Genomic DNA, 20,285 nt, shown 5'->3' on the forward strand with positions numbered 1-20,285 from the left:
TGTGCAATAATAAAGGTTTGTTATAAAAGTTAAGTACAAAAAGTGAAAAAAAAAATAGTGATATCTTCACAGTTGAGTTCTTAACATATTTTCTGATATACGTAAAAAGAGAAAAATTGGCAAAATGAGTACTATTTTAAAAAATAATAATTAAGCCTAAATCCCGAGATTTACCAATTTTATCAAATAAGAAAATAACATTTTATAAAATACAATTTTATGAAATATGATTTTATAAAATTTGTATAGCTAAGTAATAAATGATTTGCCCAAAAAACAGATTTAGCAGGTGGAGTCCAAGGGGCACATTCTACAAAATAAATTTATTGACACTGTAAAGGGTTACTAGCATAACAGTGTGGTGGGAATAAAAAGGGCAGTGACCTTCTTCCTGAAGTTTAGGAGTGATCCCTGAATTGAGAGATATCTGAGTTGAAGTGGTCATTGGAAACAAATGGTAGAGACTGAAATCACAGAGAGCACACTGTATCAATTCCAGCTTCTGGACTCTGAGAAGGAAGGAAGAGTGGCTGAGAAACTTTAAAATCAGATGCTTTTTCCCAGATCCAGGGGGCCAGCTAATGCACAAAAATGCTTAAAGCCAGAGAGGTATGTCACCTTTATTTCCTAGAAAAGATGTTAGCATTTTCTAAATCCTCATCTACTGTGCCTGGCATGCATCATTTTATAGCTTTCTGGAAGTTTCATCAGCACCACTTGTATATCTGTAGTACAATGTGTCTGTGGAGAGTACAGAATGCAGGTCCAGGGTGGGGGCAACGGACTCTTCTAGCTACCACAGTGAGTTGGCACCCCTGCAAACCTGAGTGAGGAAGACAACTTGCCTTTGGGTGGGTAATGTTACAATCTGCATGTCTAGGGGCACATATATAAAGACCGACCCTGTTCTGGGAATGATTATGATTCTGACTGACTTCAAAGGGGTAATTATGAAACCCCTGGATCGTCAGGTTCTGGATGTTCCCTACTTTTTCCATGGTGTGGTCATGACAGAAAGTGTGGCTGTACATATCTGGGAACATTTCCAGAAATGTCCTCCTGTAGGAGTTAATTATAAAGTAAATGTGTATGAAACAGAAAATAATATTGAAACCTATCAAGGGGAGCAGATCTTAAGGGTTAATATTGGACTACTTTGGAAAAAATCTTTTTCCCTTGGAGTATTAAGAAGTCATCACATAATTGCCATCTCTCCACATTTTGTTCTAGAGTGCCTGGTTTATTGATATCAGTGTGAGACCTGTTTTAAATAAAAATCTATTTGTAAAAATTCAGATCTGTAATATGTTCTAAATATCATTATAGAGTGTCTTTTAACTATAGATTAAAAATCACTTCATTTTCAGCAAAATATTTTGATGTAAACATCAAATGTTTTGAAAACAAAGGGGATCTGTTTTTGTTGTTTTCTCTTTTATCTAATTTTTGTATCCATTTTGTCTGGGCATATTAAATGGTAAAAATATTTATAAGATTTGCACTAGGTGAATCTTCTTAAAAAGAAAATACTGAAGGCCACAGAGTCTGGGAATATTAATATCTTTTTAATAGATTGATCCCCCTTGATTTCTTATTCTGGAGTAAAGGTACAAGTTTTTCCATGAAAATTAGACACACAAATCATCTGACACAGTGTATGACAGATGGAAAATGATTGATGGGAATTTTGCTTTAATGCACATTGTTCATTGTAATTTTGTCCAACTTAATGAACTGTGAATTAATAACGAGGAGCAACACATTAAACATATTATAGTAATAAAGTGCTTTTATGGACATTTTTCATGTTTCCAGACTTTCTTGGCCACCCTGAACAACTTTAACTCAAAGGATTAAAAAATAATCACTTATTTAACTGTGTTAAAATAGTCAACTTTGAAAAGGATATTTTCCTGTATGAACTTTTTCCTAATTGATTCCATTTTGTTCTGATCAGTAAACTTACCTGCGTAAGCTGCACTATTAAAAAAAAGTGATCTGATAGAGTATTAGATGACATACATGACCATATTCCATTGTTTTCTGATTCAATGACATAAGGGAGTAAAGTGAAAAATTAATAATTATACATTTTTTAATTAGGAGAATAGAAAAACTAAATTTCTTGTAGAAATAAGCCCAAAGAGTCCTCATGTCAGCCCTGTTCCTCTTAAAAGACTGTGATGCTGTAATACCAATGGATAATCTGGGAGACTTAACCAGCTGTCATTAAAATAGATTTTACCAAGGCAAGGACAATAGGTTGCTAATTAGCAGTGAGAAATCAGTAGTCTTTTAGAAGTGTATCCTTTGGAAAGTGTGGGACATATAATAAATGAAAGCCTTTCATTATTCATTGTTATAAGCCAAATGTAGATTAAGTGTACACTACCTTCAATTCAGATATTAAGATATGCTTCCCTCAGTAATTTTATGAGGTAACATGTATAATGTCAAACATAGGCTAAGTCATATATTTTATAATCTTTCAAAAATTTTTAAAGCAATGTGTTAACACTGTAATGAATATAAAATGGATCCTAACTGCATATCTTAGAAAATGTGAATTTCATAGAATTATTTAAGAATGAATCCTTAATAGCCCATCTTTTTAAGTATGTTAGCTGAATGTTATGATTGTATAATATCATTTTAGGGCATTACTATATTTTAAGAAATAAAATAATATTCAGAAGCATAATTTTGCCAGAATGTAAAATTTAAAACCAGAAATTTGACTTGTGAAAAATCCTCACATGATTATTGGCCGGTTAAAAAATAAAGCAAACCCCACAAACCTGATGCAAGCTATTATGTGCAAAATAATGTGCTAGTTACGCAGTCCTCTGGGAAGTGAATGTGAGTCCCGATGCTTCTTTCTTGGTTTATTTCAGGTTGCAGGTTTTTGTTGCAGGTTTTTCTTATGTTTCCAAAGGAAACAAGTAAGCTGTCTCAAGTTTAAGCTTTGTCCCCAATAAAGTAAAAAATGTGCCAGATACCATTTGACTGGATGATAACTAAAACTGGACAAATATTTTTTCTCACTGGAGACTGACAGTGTTTTAGTTGTGTTTAAAATTTGTGATTCTCCTAAAAAAAGGGTACAAATGAAAACTTATGGTTACCAAGGGATAAGGGGGGGAGGGATAAATTGGGAGATTGGGATTGACATATACACACTACTATATATAAAACAGATAATTAATAATAACCTACTGTATAGCACGGGGAACTCTACTCAATACTCTGTAATGGCCTATATGGGAAAAGAATCTTTAAAAAAAGTGGATATATGTATATGTATAACTGGCTCACTTTGCTGTACACCTGAAACTAACACAAATTTGTAAATCAACTATACTCCAATAAAAATTTTTAAAAATAAAAAAATAGAGTACTACATGCATTTCTAAGAAATAAACATTATTTTCTTCATTCTTCTAAAACAAATATAAATAAAAAAATATAATTTGTGATTTTCAAGCTAATGAACACCTAAGAATGAAATTTGCAAATCTACATGTAGAATGTATAATTCTTTTGTTCAGAGGCAATGACCTTACAAAAGAACAAAACTTCTCAAACATTTCCCCATTTAGAGTAATGCTGACAATGAGTGTCTGGTGGATATCAGAGGGGCACAACTGATAATATATTTATCATGCTGCCAGTTTGCTAAGTGGTTTCATATTCACTAAGAAAGACTTGTCAATGGATACTGAAGAATAGATGTGAGGTCTCTGTGAGGTCTTTGTGCCAAGTCTCTGTGTGGTCTTTGTACCAAGTCTCTGTGTGTTGTCTCTGGGTGAGATCTCTGTGTGAAGCCTCTGTATGAGGTCCCTTTGGAAGGTATCTCTGGGAAATCTGTTAAATCTGTGCTAGGTTTCTGTCTGAGGGTCTGTGAGGCAACATGAGGTCCCTCCCTGTGTGAGGTCTCAGTATGTGATCTCTGAGAAAGGTGTTTGTGTGAGAAGTCTCTCTTTAGAGGTGTGTCTGTGAAGTCTTTGTGTATTGTCTCTGGGTCTCTCCATTTCTTTTTTCTTTTGGTCTCTCTATTTCTTGTCTTACTGTACCTTATGGAAGACGGAGTAGCAAGAGAAGTACAAAGGGACTTGCTTCTTTCTGTTTTCTTATTGTTCCATCAGCATCACCTGTCTGTGGCACTTCTCCCAGCAGGAGTCAGGGGGGTCCAAGTCCAACTTCCCCATATTCCCAGAACTCACTTCTGGGTGTCCCTGAGAGGACCCAGCAGCAGCCAGGCTCAGGTCACAGCCCTGTCAACTCTTTCCTCTGGGTACCAACCCCTCCCACAAGTCCTGGCTCCACTCTCACTGCTCTGCCCATTCTGGAGGCTGCCTTGGGAATTGGGGCCCAGAGGTAGGGCCTGGCTCCAGGGAGAAACCAGGGGTGTCAGCAGTCCTGTGCTCACTCTGCCCCCTCCACCCCAGGTCCCAGCATTTCCACATGTTGAGGGGCCTGACTAGTATGGGGGATGGGGTCCATTTCTGTTGTCATCTGGATCAGGGGCATCAGCTGGAACAGAAATCTCCACAATGGGAAAGACACCACCTGGAGCTGTGTCCACCATGCGCCCTGCATATGGCAGAAAGTGCCAAATCACTCTAGAGAAATTCTTCCTCATCTCCCTGCTTTTCCATATGGATGGGGGTCAGGAGACAAGAAAAGCTGTGCTAGAAACAGATCAGTGGAACACTCCTGGATTGCACCCTGCCCCATCCATTTTGCACAGGTCACCTCCACACCACCACAAATCCTGTCTGATTGTTTCTTCACCTGCCAGGCTCTGGGGTGATCAAGGACTGGGTGACAGGCAAGGCTTACTACACAATCACAAGCCAGTCCCCACCTCTCCCCTGGAGCAGTCCTTGGGCCATGTGTTTATGTGAAGGTCACCAGACTAGGAGTCACATCCCACGTTCCCTAGTCCTGGCTTTTACACCTATTGCTAAGTTATCCTTTCTAAAAGTCAAGAGGTGATGATGTGTAAGCTTATTAAATATAGTATTAAGAGATTAACCTTCCCTGATTTGCTTTACTTCTATAAGTTTGACCTTCTGTTTTGACCTAAAGGTGGTTTCTCTAGGTCTGTGATCTTAGAGTTGGAATAGGGTAGAGACCCTGGGGTGGGGCTATGATGAGCTACTGGACCCTTAACTTTTCCTCCCCTTTAGGCCTTTAGATGGTGGCTGTATGTCAGGGGGCTGCTCTTTCACTGCATATTTATGGGAATATGGTACCACTTTGCCTCCTTCCTTGGATCCAATGTTTTTTCTACACTTACATCCCACCCTAAATTCACAGTGTTTGACCATCAGATAGTTACTACACACAGTCACACCCCTATTCCATTCATCCAAAACTCCTTCTCTGGGGTTAACATAGAGTGGAAGGTAGGTGACCCATGAACATAGCCATTCATTTATATGGGACTGGGCTCAACACAGCCCTCAGCAGCCTCCCTGATACTCCCCCCACCTACACACACAGAGCTCGAAATGCCATCCTTGCTGCTGCTCTAAAGTGTAGGAAAAACAGAGGTGGGGGAGGGTGATGCTGTACATTTTTTTATGGCTAAGCTAAAAGGGGTTCATAGGGCATATCTCAATCCCAGCCTTAATCAGAGAGAGAAGGAGCTCTTAAGAGCAGATGTTGTATATTGCCTACCAAGAGATCCAGGGGCAAGATTTCTCCTGCTTCTGAACTCAGAGCCCATACTCTATTCTCCCCAAACTTCCATCCACTTGGCTCTGACACTTCCTGGAGCCTGAATTGGAATGTCCGGCCCTATCGTGTAAACCTATCCACTACAGTTGCATAAAGTTCAAAGTAGCAGAGAAGAAGGAGAAAGACTGGTTGAACCAGATCCTTGGGTGTGGGCTTCATAGGTTTTTCCCATCTCATTGTTAGAGTAGCTTTGATTTGTGTAATGACAGTATTATAAGGTGCAATGAAGGGACACGAGACAAGGAGCAAGCTTGTGATGCTACTGTCAACCTCCCTCCATGCCCCTCCCTTCTAGAAGACAAAGTGCACAGCACAGACAGCAGCCATTACACTATGCTCTTATGAGAAAGAAAGAAAAATATATATATATATGTATCGGGGAACATTAAATATGTTGGATGTGCTAATGAGAAAATCATTTTCTCTACATGGACTGAATTTTTACTTGGAGACATGTTTTCCTACTAAAGGGAAGACTAAAGAAGGATTTTACTGTTGACCAGGCAAGACACCTCCCCAAAGATGACAATGCCTTGGACAGTGTTGATGGCGGGCTGGGGTACCTGGAATCCTTGGCCCATACTGACAGGTACTAACTGGAAACAGACTCTTCTTGGAGGGCGAGGATGGGAGGCACATTAGGCCCAGCTGCTCATCGTCGAATCTTACACTTTTCAAACTATGTTGGTGTCTGACTTCCCTTTCCCTGATAGAACAACTCTGGCCCTTGGAGGTGGCTTGATGACTGCAGGCTATATAATCCATCATTCTCCCTTGCTCTGGGTAGGAGGTAAGCCTATGGTAGCAGAAACACCCACATACTGGGGCTTGGAATTCCTGTTTGTGTTCATTTAACTTTGTGGCACGAAGTCCATGGTGAATTGCTATTTTTTCTTCTAGGATCTGTCCAACAGCTGTCATGAGTGCCTGACCCTCAGCAGTCTCACTCTTCAAGATTGATCTGCTTTTGACTGATCTGTGACTCTGGGCAGTGGCTGATATGGGCTTGAATTTTTGCAGAGCATCTCGACCATTGAGTTTTTATTGGGGAAAATCCACTTTAAAAATAGCCTCATCCTTTTTCTGAAGAGGCTTTCTGGAGGGCTATGTTTCTTCTCTGGCATGAACTGGAGACATTTGCTCCCAACAGAGTCTGTTATTCCCCTGACCTGGGCAGGGTGGCTCATACTTCCAGCTTGAGAGGTCCCTAATTCTTTAAACCCTTCTTCATGCTCTCCTGGTTTATGCTTCCTACAGTCCTCTCTTTTGTAAGTAGGGGCAATCATCTTGCTCTGGCTCTTCCATGAGTCCTGAAGTTTTGGGCTCCTGATGCCCTAGGTTGCTCCTTTGGGCTTCCATAAGACCACTTGGCTCCTGGGAAGCTAACCTGTCTCTGGTGGGGACTCTCTGGGGATGGCACTGAGGCACCTGAGAAGCCAAGTTGTCTGCAGCAAGGAACATGTGTTTGGGAAAGTCCTGAAGCTGGTTGTCTGATTGTACCTTTACTTTGGACTTAAACTCACTAGCAACCTCCATGTTAAGGCATGGCTCACCTGGATGTTGGAAAACAGACATTCTATGTAGTAGGAAATTTTAACTGGTCCCTGGTACCTCTAAACTCCTCATATGTACATATGTGGTTTGGAATTTTGTCAACACTTTGGTTTCCAAGATAACACTAGACTGTGGTTGAAGAGCAGGGGACTCCTTGGCCTCCACAACTCCCTGGCCTCTTCACCTCTCAAAGATTGGGATCCTAAGTTCACCTCCATCACTGTTACCCTATGGCAGGGGTCTCGTGAGGCCTGGCCACCATTCTCCTCTCTTGGCTCATTCCTGACCATTTCTGAACTTGGACCTGGCTGTCCCTCTTGACCCATTTCACAGTCTCACTCTTCCAGGTTCTGCCCACAAGGCTGAGTGTGAGGGATGGAGAAGGTGGCCTGCCCTCCTGTCCAGTCAGAGAAGCCTTTGAGGGCCCATGGTAGTCACCAGATGGAATCCCTCTCAGGGCACTCTGGATTTCCTTACACACAAGTGAGGGGACAAGGAGAGGCCTCATCAGGGTAGGAACTGACTCTCCTGTTATCACCTCCTTTCCTGAATTAGCCTGAGGAGGTTTTCCCAGGAACTCAGTAAACTTGACTGTTGAGTGGGACCCAGATACACAGGTGGCTGAAGGGAAAAGGCAAACTGCAGAATGGTGGAGGGTTGAAACTTTTTCAACTTAGATTTAGGGGCTTGAGGACCTTGAGGGGTAGGGTCCACCTGTGCTTTACCAAAAACCTTATAATATGTGCTTCCAGCACCTCTCGAGTGTCTGGATCAAGGAAGGAAACCCTACAGGAGGTGTTCATACAGGGTTCCCAACCCTTCAAGATTTCTGGTTTCCATGTGAATATTGGACTTGGGAGAAGCATGCTCGAGGACAAGGCAGGATTGATGCACATTCACAGGAATCAAACCCTCATTGATCTGCCCCAACTTTTTGCCCAAATGGCCTTTCAAAATGTTTTCTAGATTCTTGTCTAAGCTCCTTAGTAAATCAATTCCTGAGTCACTCCTCAAGAGCCTCAAGTCACTTTTTGACTCCTCAGAGTTCACCTCCTTAAACTTCACTAGGGAGCTTTCTGAGCTTCTGGAGAGATCTTTTGGGATCTTCCCCAGAATATGTCCCAGGCCCTTGCCCAGTTCCTGACTTAGCCGGAACCCCACCTTCTGTGCATCCTTGTTGCTTTCACCTGTAAACAAAGAGGGCTGTGAGGGTCCATGCTTGTCCTTTGCCTGGCATGTCCCTGGTAATTCTCCCTGAAGCTGCCTTATCTCTAAAGGCTCTTGGATCCTTTGTGGCAGCTCCCACCGGTGTTGGATGAGCCACTTTTGGAAGTGTTCTTTCAGTTGCTTCTGGAGCTCAGGACTGATTGGAAAATTCTCAGGAAGGATGGAGGCAACCCAGCTGTCCTCAGGAATGTTGGAAGTGAAGACACTAAAGAGTTCCTGAGATCTTTTGACTACAGAAGATAAAGCCCACCCATTTTCTAGTTGCTTCTGCAACAAGGACCATTCTGAATGTTGAATCCCAGTTGGGGTAAGAAATTGTACCTTATTCTGGGCTGTAGGGCAAGGTGCTCCACAGGCCCTAATCTGGGGTAGAGAAGAAGGTGGTAGGATTGGGAGAGAGGATTTGAGATGTGCCTGGGTTTGGACCTGAGCCAGAAGTGGAGGCTGGAATTGAGGTATTGTTGGAATAAAGGGTCGAGATTGGAACTCTAGATGGGACAGGGGCTGGAACTGGAAAAGCAGTGGAGATATTTTAGCTTGCATTTGAACTGGGCAGGCATTCGAAATTCCATTGAATAAGAAAGAAGGAGACTGTGGTGCTGAAAAGCTCTCGGAGATCCAGGCAGTAGTCACCAAGGATTCACTGTGCAGAGAAGGGAGACCCCAGAAAAACTGGTTATATTTCTGCTGTAGATGGTCCCCCAAGACCTTGGGATATGAGAACTGCTGAAGACAAGGCAGCTGCTCTGGTTTGTCTTTTATGCTCCAGAAAATTTGGGGGTTGTAGTGTTCTGCTCAGTACCTAGTGATTTCAGCATATTCCCCAAAGAATTCAGGTGGCAGTTTGGGCTCATTTGTTTTAGATGTGATCCATTGTTTTCTTTTTCCTTCCGAATCTTGATCTCAACTCTGTTTGTGACTTGTATCTCCAGGAGGTTCTGGTCATCAGAGTTGAGCAAAGGAGGGGTACTCAGCTCTACCTGTCTGTCTGTGGGGCCTACACAGAATGAGGCCTCTGGTGGGTTGTGGGAAAGGTGCTTTTTTTGGACTTGCTCTGTGATGAGGTTGATAGGCACCAGGATTTGGTAGCTGCCTGCCACCAGGACAGGGCTGAAATTGGACAGCTTGAGTGGCCAAGGCCTGAGATGGCTAGGATGATGGAAGATGACCAAGGAGTATGTGGAGACATCCTCTGTGGGACAGTGCCCAGTGGTAGTACCATTGAAGAGTCACACTAAGTAAGAGTCAGAATTGAGTCTGGTGGTGGTAGGGCAGAGGAGGCTGTCAGAGGGCAGGCCTATGAATCAGGCAGATATGATGTGGGAGAGGAAAGAGCAAGTGGCAGGGGTGAAAGGCTATCCAGTGGAAGAAAAAGCTCTGGTGACTGAGAGGCACTCAGGGATGTATGTGAATGAACAGAAACTGAGGAGGTCGTTGGGCCTGGAGAAATGGAAGAGGCCAGATGTAGATGGCACTTGGTAAGAGGAATCAATAGGGATGTGGCAGGAGCAGTATCTTCCACAGGCTCCCTGCATGGCTGGTGGGCTCCAGCAGGCACTGCTTTGCACATCTCACCAGGAGGGTCTTGACATGAGAGCTGATGAAAGTTGCCCTTGCCAGGAAGCCTTCCCAGGCAGCTGTAGGAGAGCAGATGGGGCCAGGAGGGCTGGACAGGACAGGCAGGGGTGGGCACCTGCAGCCCAAGAACCCTCCTCTGCCCCCACACTGACTTCATAATGCTCCTGCTCTCCCTCACCCTAGGGCTTTAGCCATGCCCTCCCATGGCTCCCCCTCCCATGACTGGGGTCACATTATAGCCTCTGGGAGGAAGGATGACCCAGCAGAGAAGGGGAAAGATTCTTTACCTTTGCAGAAGTGAAACCAGGTTGTGAGTCCCCTCCAGTTCTTCCAGGCAATCTCTGCAAGCTGGAAATCAGGATACTGGGTCATGGCGGTGAAGGCAGAGGCTTAAGAGTCTTTCAGGAGGCTGAGTGCAATGGCCCTTTAAGGGAAATCTTTGGAGGATTAGACTCTGGAGCCCAAGTATCAGTGTCCAAGGCCACATGTCCCTGACCGTGATGGTAAGGATCACTTGAAAAGGGTTTGTCCTTTGCAAAGTGCTTCCATGTTAATTAACCCCTGTAGCCCTTACAACTGCCCTGTAGGGGAGAAAGGTCAGTGGTCATCACACAGAGGAATCTGAGCAAAGTTAAACAACTTGTCCACAGTTGGACTTGGAGGTCCCACTTCCCAACCCAGACACCAATGGCCCACCACAGTCCACACACCCCATTTCTAGGTCCTTATGGCTTCATTCTAAGCACAAATTTCTGGGAAGTATCTGGGCTCTGATCTCCTTCCAAGGAGCCTCCCCAAGGCTCTGTTTCCTGAAGAATAAGCTCTGCCACTGGCATCCTCAGAGACCGTGAAGCTGGGCCCTCAGGATTAGGAGAGATGGAAGCTAACTCTCGGGGGCATGCAGGGCTGAATGGCAAAGGCTTAGCTTTCAAAGATCTACTTTTCTTCCTACTCCTGCTCCTCCACTTCAGCTCTACTTGATGCTGAGAGATAAGAAAAAATGAGGGGCTAACACCCAACTCTCACTCTCCTCTATCTAGGCAAGCTGTGTTCATGAACAACATGACTTTCTACATTTAACTAAAACTCTGTGGGGTTTTTTCACCTTTTACTTATTTTTAAAGTGGATAACAATATTTTCAGTTTTTCTTCTTTGAAGAGTGCAAAGGATTTTTTAAGTTTTAATCACCATAGATTTCTTCTGTCACTGTTCCTCTGATCAAGAAACACACACATTCTCAGACTTAAATGCTCACGTGAGCTTTGTCAGATAGGATTCTGCTTCCCAAGGCCAGACCTCCACTCCAGCCTCTTCTCTCAGGCTCTCAGGGGCTCAGCATTGCCTTTAGATCAGCCCCAAAACAGAGGAAGGTCTCACTTGAGACACCCGCTGTGGGAAGGTGGCTGGTGAACCAGGGCTCAGGGATCAGCCTTCCTGCAGAGACTGAACTCTTAGTAATCCAGTCCTTGACCATTAGTCACTGCATTTGGGACTTGCCCTGGAACCCTCTACCATACCTGAACTCCTGGTCTAAGATCTTGGGCTAGAAATCCTCATGCCCACTCTAACCCCTCTCTGGCCTGCCTTTTCCCTAGAAGGATGATGTTCTATACTTTTCTGAGAGTTCCCATCTCGGGAGTATCTCTAGGTGGTTTAGAAAAGTGGAAATAAGAATAAGAAAAAAAGAGATAATCTCTGCTGGGATTAAGCCAAAGGTTTCTTACCTTCCTGATGTTTCCATGTTTCCTAGGTGGTGCTAAGAATGGATTACTCTGGAAGCAGGGGAGTAACATTAGGTAAAGTCCCAGTCCACACAGGAACAGCAAGGATGATATCAATCACCCAGGCAGTCCGGCTGGATCTCAGCCAGATAGCAACAATGTTTTTCAAAAAAAAAGAGATTCTCCATCTTCTGAATTGCATTGCTGCCCTCAGGCAACAGAGCACTGGGAGTTCACTTAATGGCAGAAACCCAGGCCTGCATCACAGAGCTGTGGCCTTGTCACAAAGGGCTCTTGAGTGTGGAGGAGGGAGCAATAAGAGAAATAGGCTGAATCACTGCCCCTCCTTCCCATCCAACCCCACAGACACCTGCACCCTCCTGGGGCTTCCAGATCCCTCCTTCCAACTACTCTCATTCTGTCAGAGAGACCTTAGCCAATTTTCTATTCATTCCATCTGGAACCTGGTGGCTTCATCCATTAGAGATCTTTACTTGAGGCCCACCAATTTTATATCTCTTGAAAATCTTAAGTTGACCCTGGAAGATTGGCTATTTCACAGAAATTTTTACACTCAGGATTTCCTTTGTCCTCAGCTCCAACTTTCCCACATCATTTTTATGTCTTGTATAAACCCAGGGATAGAACTTGAATTTCTTTTACACTTATTTAGTTTTGTGAATTTTGAATAGTGTATGTTTTGCCTCATTTTCTATCAGAGGGAACTACACACAAAAATTAAAATAATTTATTTTTCAAAATTCATAAGTATGAGAGAATTATAAATAGTTATGTAATAGGGAAGAACAAATCTGACTCCACATTAGATCTTTTTTACTTTAATCTTTATGCTTTGTTGCCCGAGCTAACTCTGTCCATCCCTGTGACCCAGTCTGGCTCTGCACTTTTTGTAAAACAATGTTGCCTATAGCCTGAAATATACAGGATAGCCTATTTCTAAGGCTCTGACTTTTAAGAGCCCATTCATGGAGATTAAAATTTGCAGAACAGAGAATAATAATTGTTTTGTTGGAGGTTTACAGGAACATGTGACCTGACCAGGATCTGACCCATCTAGCCAGCTGCTAGAACAAAGGATCCAACACCAAGATATTTGCAACAATTAGCCATGCCCCTCCCTCACCTTGCTTTTAAAAAGGCTTTGCTGAAAGCCTTCAGGGAGTTTGGGTTTTTTCCTGGGCATGAGCCACACGTCTTCTTGCATGGCACTGTGTAAACCTTTCTCTGCTCCAAACTCTGATGTTTCAGTATTTAGCCTCACTGTGCATCAGGCACACAGACTTGCATCTGGTAACGGTTAAACCTTCAAATGATATTTTTGTAAGTTTGTAGCGTTTATAATTCTGGAGTTAGTAAATCTTTAAACTGCACAAAAACTTTGGGGACACACGCACATACACACGTACTCATTTTCCTTAACCAATCTAGTATTTTCAAATCCAATAATCCATAATTTTCTACTTAAAAAAATCTTTCATATGTTGTCTCAACCCAATTTCTTAGTTTGCAACGATAAGACAGTCCCCACTCTCCAGGTAAATTTTGAAATATGTGGTCTTAATCCATTAGGGCTGCTATAACAATATACCATAGACTGGGTAGATTAAAAACAACAGACATTTATTATCACAGTTCTGGAGGCTGGGAAGCCCAAGATCAAGTCACCAGCATGGTCACCTCGTAGTGAGAGCTCTCTTCCTGGTTCACAGCTGGAGCCTTCTCTCTGTATCCTCATATGATGGAAGGAGGCTAGAGATATCGCTGGAGTCTCCTTTATAAGGCACTAAGCCCATTCATGAAAGCTCATAAGCACTTTTCCATGACCCTGCCTCCTATCTTTAAGAGTTAGGATTTCAACATGTAAATTTTGAGAGAACCTGAACATTCAGACATGTACACTCATACTATACCCAGAAGCTAGGAATGGGTTAGGGTGAGCCAAGGTCCTGACCCTAAAGGGCTGTAGGGTGAAGAGTAGGACTAGGGGGTCAAACCCTTGGGGCTAAGCCAGGTCTTGAGCAGCCTCTTCATATAACCCTAGTGTGTTATGTATGTATTCTCTTTTCTGAGTGTGCCTTGCCTTCCCTGCCCCATTCTCCCAGGCCCCTGAAGCTTCAAGTCCAGCCTGAACCATATAGAAAGGGAGCTTTGAGTCTTACACAAAATTCCCTTATGACACCACCCTCTATCCTTTAGCAGTAACACAAAATTCACTGAAGGATTTGCATGGTAAATTTGTCTTAATGCCCCATGAGGGCTTTAAAATAATGTGTATTCTCTGCTTGTTGGTCATAATTTTATATAGTTTTAGTGGGAACGTGGGCATGTGAGTTTATTTGGCTATATTGCCATGAATGTGCACTTTCACAAACATATCTTCTACATCTACTATTTTTCTTACAATCTTTTCCTCCCATATGATATTCTCACTTTAATTCAACCTTTTATCAAAATTTAGATTTATGTCTGTCACCGGGTGGACATGCTTTGTAATAAAATAGCTTCAACTGAGGAGGTCAGTGGAAGGCCTGGACCAGCTATCTTGGTTCCATGATAGTAAGCAAAGGATCACAAACTACCATGTTAAACTTAAGCACAAAGCAAAGTTTATTTAAGCATAGGTACACTCTCAGAGAGGGAGAGAGAGAAGGAGAGAGAAAGAGCAGGCTATTTCTGAGAACAGGCTATTTCAGTGAAGTGAAGCAAGTCCAAAGCAAAGTATATCGAAGCAAAGAAAGGTACACTCTCGGGGGTGGGCGTGCTGTTTCTGCGAATTGAAAGCAGCATTCCTATAAAGGCTTAAGAGCGCTTTTAAGGAGCATTTTGCAGGGAGGTGGGGGTGAGTGACAAGGGATCATTATTTGATTGATAGTCCTGAGCTATGTAACAAGTTTTCTGCTGAGCATGCTCTCATCCTTGAATCCCCAAGAAATTCCTACTGGGTGGGGGGGAGGGGCAAAACCACATGTAATTTATTGTAATTATGGTATAATGAGTTTGGATTTACTATAGGTTATACGCCTCTCTGGTCTGGGCATGCACAGCCTGGAGAAGTCCCCTCGTGTTACTGTGCCTCTCTTTATCAGGATAAGCTGCCCACCACACGACCATAGTTTTGCCCGTTCTGGGTGGAGTCAAGGGAGAGTCCCCAGATGGCTGGGTGTGACTCAATTTCTTCTTCTTGTCTTTCTCACCACTGTCACCTCCTTGCTGCTAATGTCTGACTAACTACTTAACAGGTCTTCTTTGTATTCATATTTGCTGTCTAAATTTTCTCTATTACTTTATTTTCAATATGTTTTGTTTGATGGGGTTTTTTTTTGAAATTTAAAAATCTTATGATAACATTTACCTTGATTTATTTAATTGTTGTTCTACTGTTATTGATTTCTGCCATCTTATTTTATGCTTTATTTTCTACATTTTCTTTATTGTTTCTTTTTTTCCCTTCTATGGCATCTTCCATTTTACAGGTCAAGGGTACTTATGTTTGTTTGACATTTGGGAATTTTTAATATTGTAATGGTTTTATATCATGAATTATGTTAATTTTCTCCTCAATTTCTTACCTGTGGATGAAAAATGTTCCCTGCCATATCAGTAGACAAAGGATGTTGCAGCCATCAAGTCAGACATCAAAGCAGGAACCCTCAACTGTGCACCTTGAGGGGATTCGGGATGGAGAAAAACAGGGTACTGATTCTAGAGTTAAGGGGCACATCAAAGGAATGATTTCAAGAAGCCCAGATTCTTTCATCTTCTCATACATAGAAACGTGCTAAAGTCCTTAACTTGAGATGTCTAGTTTCCTTTAATTAATAGTAATCTTTTGATGTTCTGACTACCTGGTTTTTGTTGACTCCTCCCTTAGGTCTTCTGAGCAGTTCCTCAGAGTGATCTGACAGGCTGTGTTCTGGGCTTAAGTCCTCAGAAAATCTGCCAAATAAAACATAATTCTCCTTTTGGGTTGTGCATATTTTTCAGTCAGCAGTCTTGGCAACCAATGAAGGGGCCCAGAGCAGACTTTTCTTCTTTGCCTGAACTCTATGAGGATCCAGAGTCTTGGCACCAGCAGAGGCTTCTTGGGCCTGTCCACTTTCAGAGAGTCAGGATGAATTTGGGCGAGCCTCTCTTGGTTCTTGGATCTCCTGTTTTGGTTGATGATCCCAAGTTTTATTCAGTGGTGTTAAACTCTTCTCGAGTAGTAGGTTATCCTTGAAACTTGGTTTCAAGAAGGAGTACCTGGGTCATCCTCAGTGAAAGACACTGGGAAGATTTTTACTCAGTTTAAACACTGAGAGCTTATCCTCTGTAGAAAAACACTGGGAAGACTTTTGCTCAAGTGGATTAGCCTCACTTAAAAGACACTGGGAAGATCTTGCTCAGTTTAGACACTGGTTTATCTTCAGTTGAAAGACTGGGAAGACTTTGCTCAGGTGAAAGACACTGAGTAAAATTTGGACTGGGTAATTAGGTGGAAGACTAACTTGTCTTACTTGAATTGGCTACTTTAATAGAGTTTGTCAAAATAAAAGTGATCTTCACAAATTGAACTCAGAATGGGGAACTTAGCTTTCAATACAAAAGAAAAAGGAACAACAGATTTCCAGCCTCCAACTTATACCCTGGCCAGGTTTATGTACATACAAAATTTACATTTACAAGTGCTTACTTACTTGGGACTTAAAGAAAATCTTGCCCTAAAATGACTAAGATAAGCCTCTTTTATTGCATATGCAGTTAAGTTAGAAAAAGCTGGCTTGATAAAAACATCTTTTCAGAATTCTGACTTCAAAAAAACAAAAGGCTTTCTAGGGGAAACTTGCATTTCTCTTCCTGTGTCTTTGAAATATAAGTGTTCTATCTGATATACTTCAGTGTGTGTGTGTGTGTGTGTGTGTGTGTGTGTGTGTGTGTGTGTATGTTTTGAGAACTTGGTCGCTACCATCCAGAAGTACTTACATGGTGTACATTTGGTAGCCAGTCAAATACACTGGGATTCTGAGTAGTCTTTTGTCTGACTGTACCAATTCTCAGGGGCTTTTTGCCATCTTAACCTTCATTGTGTCAGCCTATACTACAAAGATCATTACTTTCTTAAACTACTTTTGGGAGTAAATTTTCTGGATCTTATTTAGACAGCATCCTTTACACTCTTTTGTGGGGAAGCCTCTTGTGTCTTATTGGTTTGAGTCACTATTAAGGTATACCTCATTTATGGCCAGATAATGGATCCTTCAAATTGGAGAAACTTCTAAATTGGTAAATTTTTAGAGAGCTCTCATTATAAACAGCTGTTTTATTGGCTCATATGGGGGGAAAAATGTTGAAAATTAGACATATAATGGTTAACCTAAAAACTCCTTTAGTTTCAAACAAACCCCAAAAATTGGTTTGGGAAATCTTATTTGTGGTCTCTGCTTCCCCTCAATGGGTCTTACAGATGCTAATAAAAACATTAGAATAATTATTGTTAATTAGGTTAAGTAACAGGGAAAAAAACTGAAGGAACAGTCTAGAAACTTTTTCCCAACAAGGTGGAAATTTTAAAGGAACTTCTCCTAAATGAATAAGAAATCTTTAGATGGTTATTTTAAAGTGTGATAAATAAAACAGACATTAATGAGATAAATCAAAGATTGGATACAACACTACCTAAGATTGGATGGGCCAAAGAGATCTCCTACTTGTGCTCAACATTAAAGGGTCAGACCCAAACAAGTCTGCCCTATTTACTCCAGTTTAAAATATGTATACTTTATTATATATAAATTTTATACACGTAAAATTACACTGAGATACCTGACCAACAATTACTTGGGGCAAAAGTTAGACCAATTAATCAAGTTAAAAGATTGACAAAAGTGCCTGAGTCCCTTGGCTAAACCACTCTCTGGGGACCCCAGAGTCTTTCCTACAAAACAGATAAAATGGTTGAGGGACACAAGAAAGGAAAGATTTTAGAACTCCTGTAAGACCAAGACTTGATTGGAGCCTAATGGAAACTAAAGTCAAAGGTACAAAATTGATTGAATTGAGATGAATGTTTATAAAAATTGGTATGTTTAAATGGGCATTGTATAAGATAATTACCTCTCCTTTGCCTAATTATATTGTGTGGGATAGAGATGTTTCACTGGGGACTTCTTCCCCTGCTTGATATTATAAGATGGCATATGAAGGAAATATTAATTAAACATGCTAAAGGAAACCAGTGGGATCACCTGAACCTATACAATATAAAGTAAAAACTGAGAGCTAATATTTAAGGGATAATAAAAATAAATAATGGAGACTTTACTCTGGGTCTAACCTGTGCACTCAGAAAGAGGGTCTTTGTTGAATGCCTTATGCAAGTTTTGAAGGTATGATAAATTAAACCATAAAGTTCTAGACTATAGAATTCTGAAATTTCAGTCTAGTTGGAAATCTTCTCACTGATACAGAAGAGCAAATTAAAGAAAATGTAGTTGGGCAAATCAATCTTTTAATATTATTTAGGTGACAGGCCAGTTCTTTGGGGGAATTAAAAGCAACTGTCTTTGTCTCGCAAATCAGTACAAATCAGAAACGTAAATACAGACTACAATGACCTGAGACCGAGCCTAATTAGCTAAATTAGGTAGAACCTGAAACCAAGGTTAAAAAAGGGGGAAAATGTGGCCTTTTAAAACTCAAACTGCTGATTAGTCAGTCAAGAAAACGGAGGAGTAGGAAGATGTGGGGTTCATATCTCCCCACAAATGCATCAAGAATACATCTACAAATGGAACAATTCTCACAGAGCACCTGATAAACACTAGCAGAGGACCTCAGGCACCTGAAAGGACAAGAAAGATCCCCACATAACCAGGTAGGACGAAAGAAAGAAGAAGGGAAAAGGAAGAGCAGATGAAGTAGGACGTGACCTGTGACCCTGGGCGGGGGTGGGGGGAGAGCTGAAGATGAGAAGAGGTTCCCGCATCTGGGGGAGCAGTGGGGAGAGAAGCTGGGGCAGAAGGAGAAATTTGGTGGCTCAGAGAATAGTGCAGCAACCAGTCTGTGGCAGGCAGGAGAGAGTGAGGCCTACACAAATGGTCTGGCCACAGCTCTGCATGTCCCAGCCCCTGGTGACCACTGGTGCACATGGGGGCTGAATGTTGGAATGTGGGGTTTGAAAAACAGACCCAGGAAGGGGAATGATGTTGGCTGTGAGGAGACAGCTCAAGGGGATAGGATTGAGGAGCTCCACAACAAGGAATATACCTGGAGGAAGCCCAGACCACCATAGAAGAAAAGTGCCATGATTGAGTGATGCACAAAGGGCGGGGCCACCATTGCAGCCTCTCTCCTCATGCACTGGCCCCTGCCTCCACAGGCACTAGGAAGGGCTCCTGCCAGAGTGGCTCACATGCCCCCAGCCATCATCACCTCAGCACTCTCCCGTGTGGGTGGCCCATTTGCCTAGCTTGCCACCTTGACTACCTCCTGCCTGACAGGCTCGCACATCCCATAGCCACGTAGCACCCTCTCATCTGGGCAGCCTGCCTGCCCTGATTGCCGCCTCTACATCCTCCTGCCTGACAAGCTCATGTGCTCCAGTAGCCTTGGGAGCAGACGTCAGTGGGTGGCCCACATGCAGAGATGGGGCTGAAACCACAGCTGAGTTCCAGGGAAGATGCAACTAAGGAAGAAGAGCTGAAATCTCGCTTCATGGCTGTGCAAATCATGGCATTACATTCCCTCTTATGGCTTCCTAAATTCAGCACCTGGGAACATCCCAGCGGACAAGTGCTCCTGAAGTTGAGACAGGTCTGGCTTTAGCAGCTGTGGGTTTTGTGGGCACGTACATGCTGGGGTTTGGCCAGGCCAGAGTCTGAGCTGCCTCCATATCTCACATAGTGGGTCCAGGTACACAATTACTGCAGTACTGGGACCTGACCTCGGTGGATCTGGGCCAGTGGCCTGGTGAAAATGATGCCTGAGTCACCAGGGCCAGTTGCTGGCATAACCATGGTTAAGGTGGGACTGAGAGCAGTACCAACAGCAGTGTACTTTGTAAGCCCACACAATGGGTGAAAGGAGACAAAACAGAGCATACCCACAGGTGAACACCTCTATAGGAGGAATACTCAGTGGCTTCTTTCCAAGTGGGAGTGCTCCAATCCTCCCTACCTCACACCACAGATCAGAAGCACAGCTAAGAAACAGACCTGAGGGCCTTTACTGCAATGACTAGGGATCAGAACTCAACCCTGACAAGGCAGTGACAACCACAGAGGAAAGGGAATGCCCCACTCAATATCCAGTGCAGGCTCTGGTCACCACAACACCAGTCAACCCCCCTATCAAGGTGATAACAGCCAGCATACACTAAGGAAAGAGGTAGCAGATATCTATACTAAAAATAGCCTTTGCACACACACAAAAAAAAAAAAAAAAAGAAAAGAAAAGAAAAA

At 42.6% G+C, this 20,285-nt stretch overlaps 1 protein-coding gene across 1 annotated transcript in view; it reads right to left on the minus strand.

Moving 5' to 3' along the window:
• Positions 1–4,480: 4,480 nt before the first annotated feature.
• Positions 4,481–20,285, minus strand: part of LOC113612233 (spermatogenesis-associated protein 31A3-like) — a 49,825-nt gene continuing 34,020 nt past the window's right edge. The window contains 13 exon segments of the mRNA XM_027091954.1: positions 4,481–4,593; positions 6,309–6,750; positions 6,915–7,059; positions 7,061–7,298; positions 7,639–7,973; positions 7,975–8,121; positions 8,123–9,299; positions 9,302–9,575; positions 9,578–10,163; positions 10,392–10,452; positions 10,895–11,087; positions 11,830–11,922; positions 11,924–11,966. Coding sequence (XP_026947755.1) covers positions 4,481–4,593; positions 6,309–6,750; positions 6,915–7,059; positions 7,061–7,298; positions 7,639–7,973; positions 7,975–8,121; positions 8,123–9,299; positions 9,302–9,575; positions 9,578–10,163; positions 10,392–10,452; positions 10,895–11,087; positions 11,830–11,922; positions 11,924–11,966 — 3,847 coding nt within the window.

Source organism: Aethalodelphis obliquidens, unplaced genomic scaffold (assembly GCF_003676395.1).
Source record: "Aethalodelphis obliquidens isolate GAN/ISIS:26980383/991018 unplaced genomic scaffold, ASM367639v1 scaffold74, whole genome shotgun sequence".
NCBI lineage: Eukaryota > Metazoa > Chordata > Mammalia > Artiodactyla > Delphinidae > Aethalodelphis > Aethalodelphis obliquidens.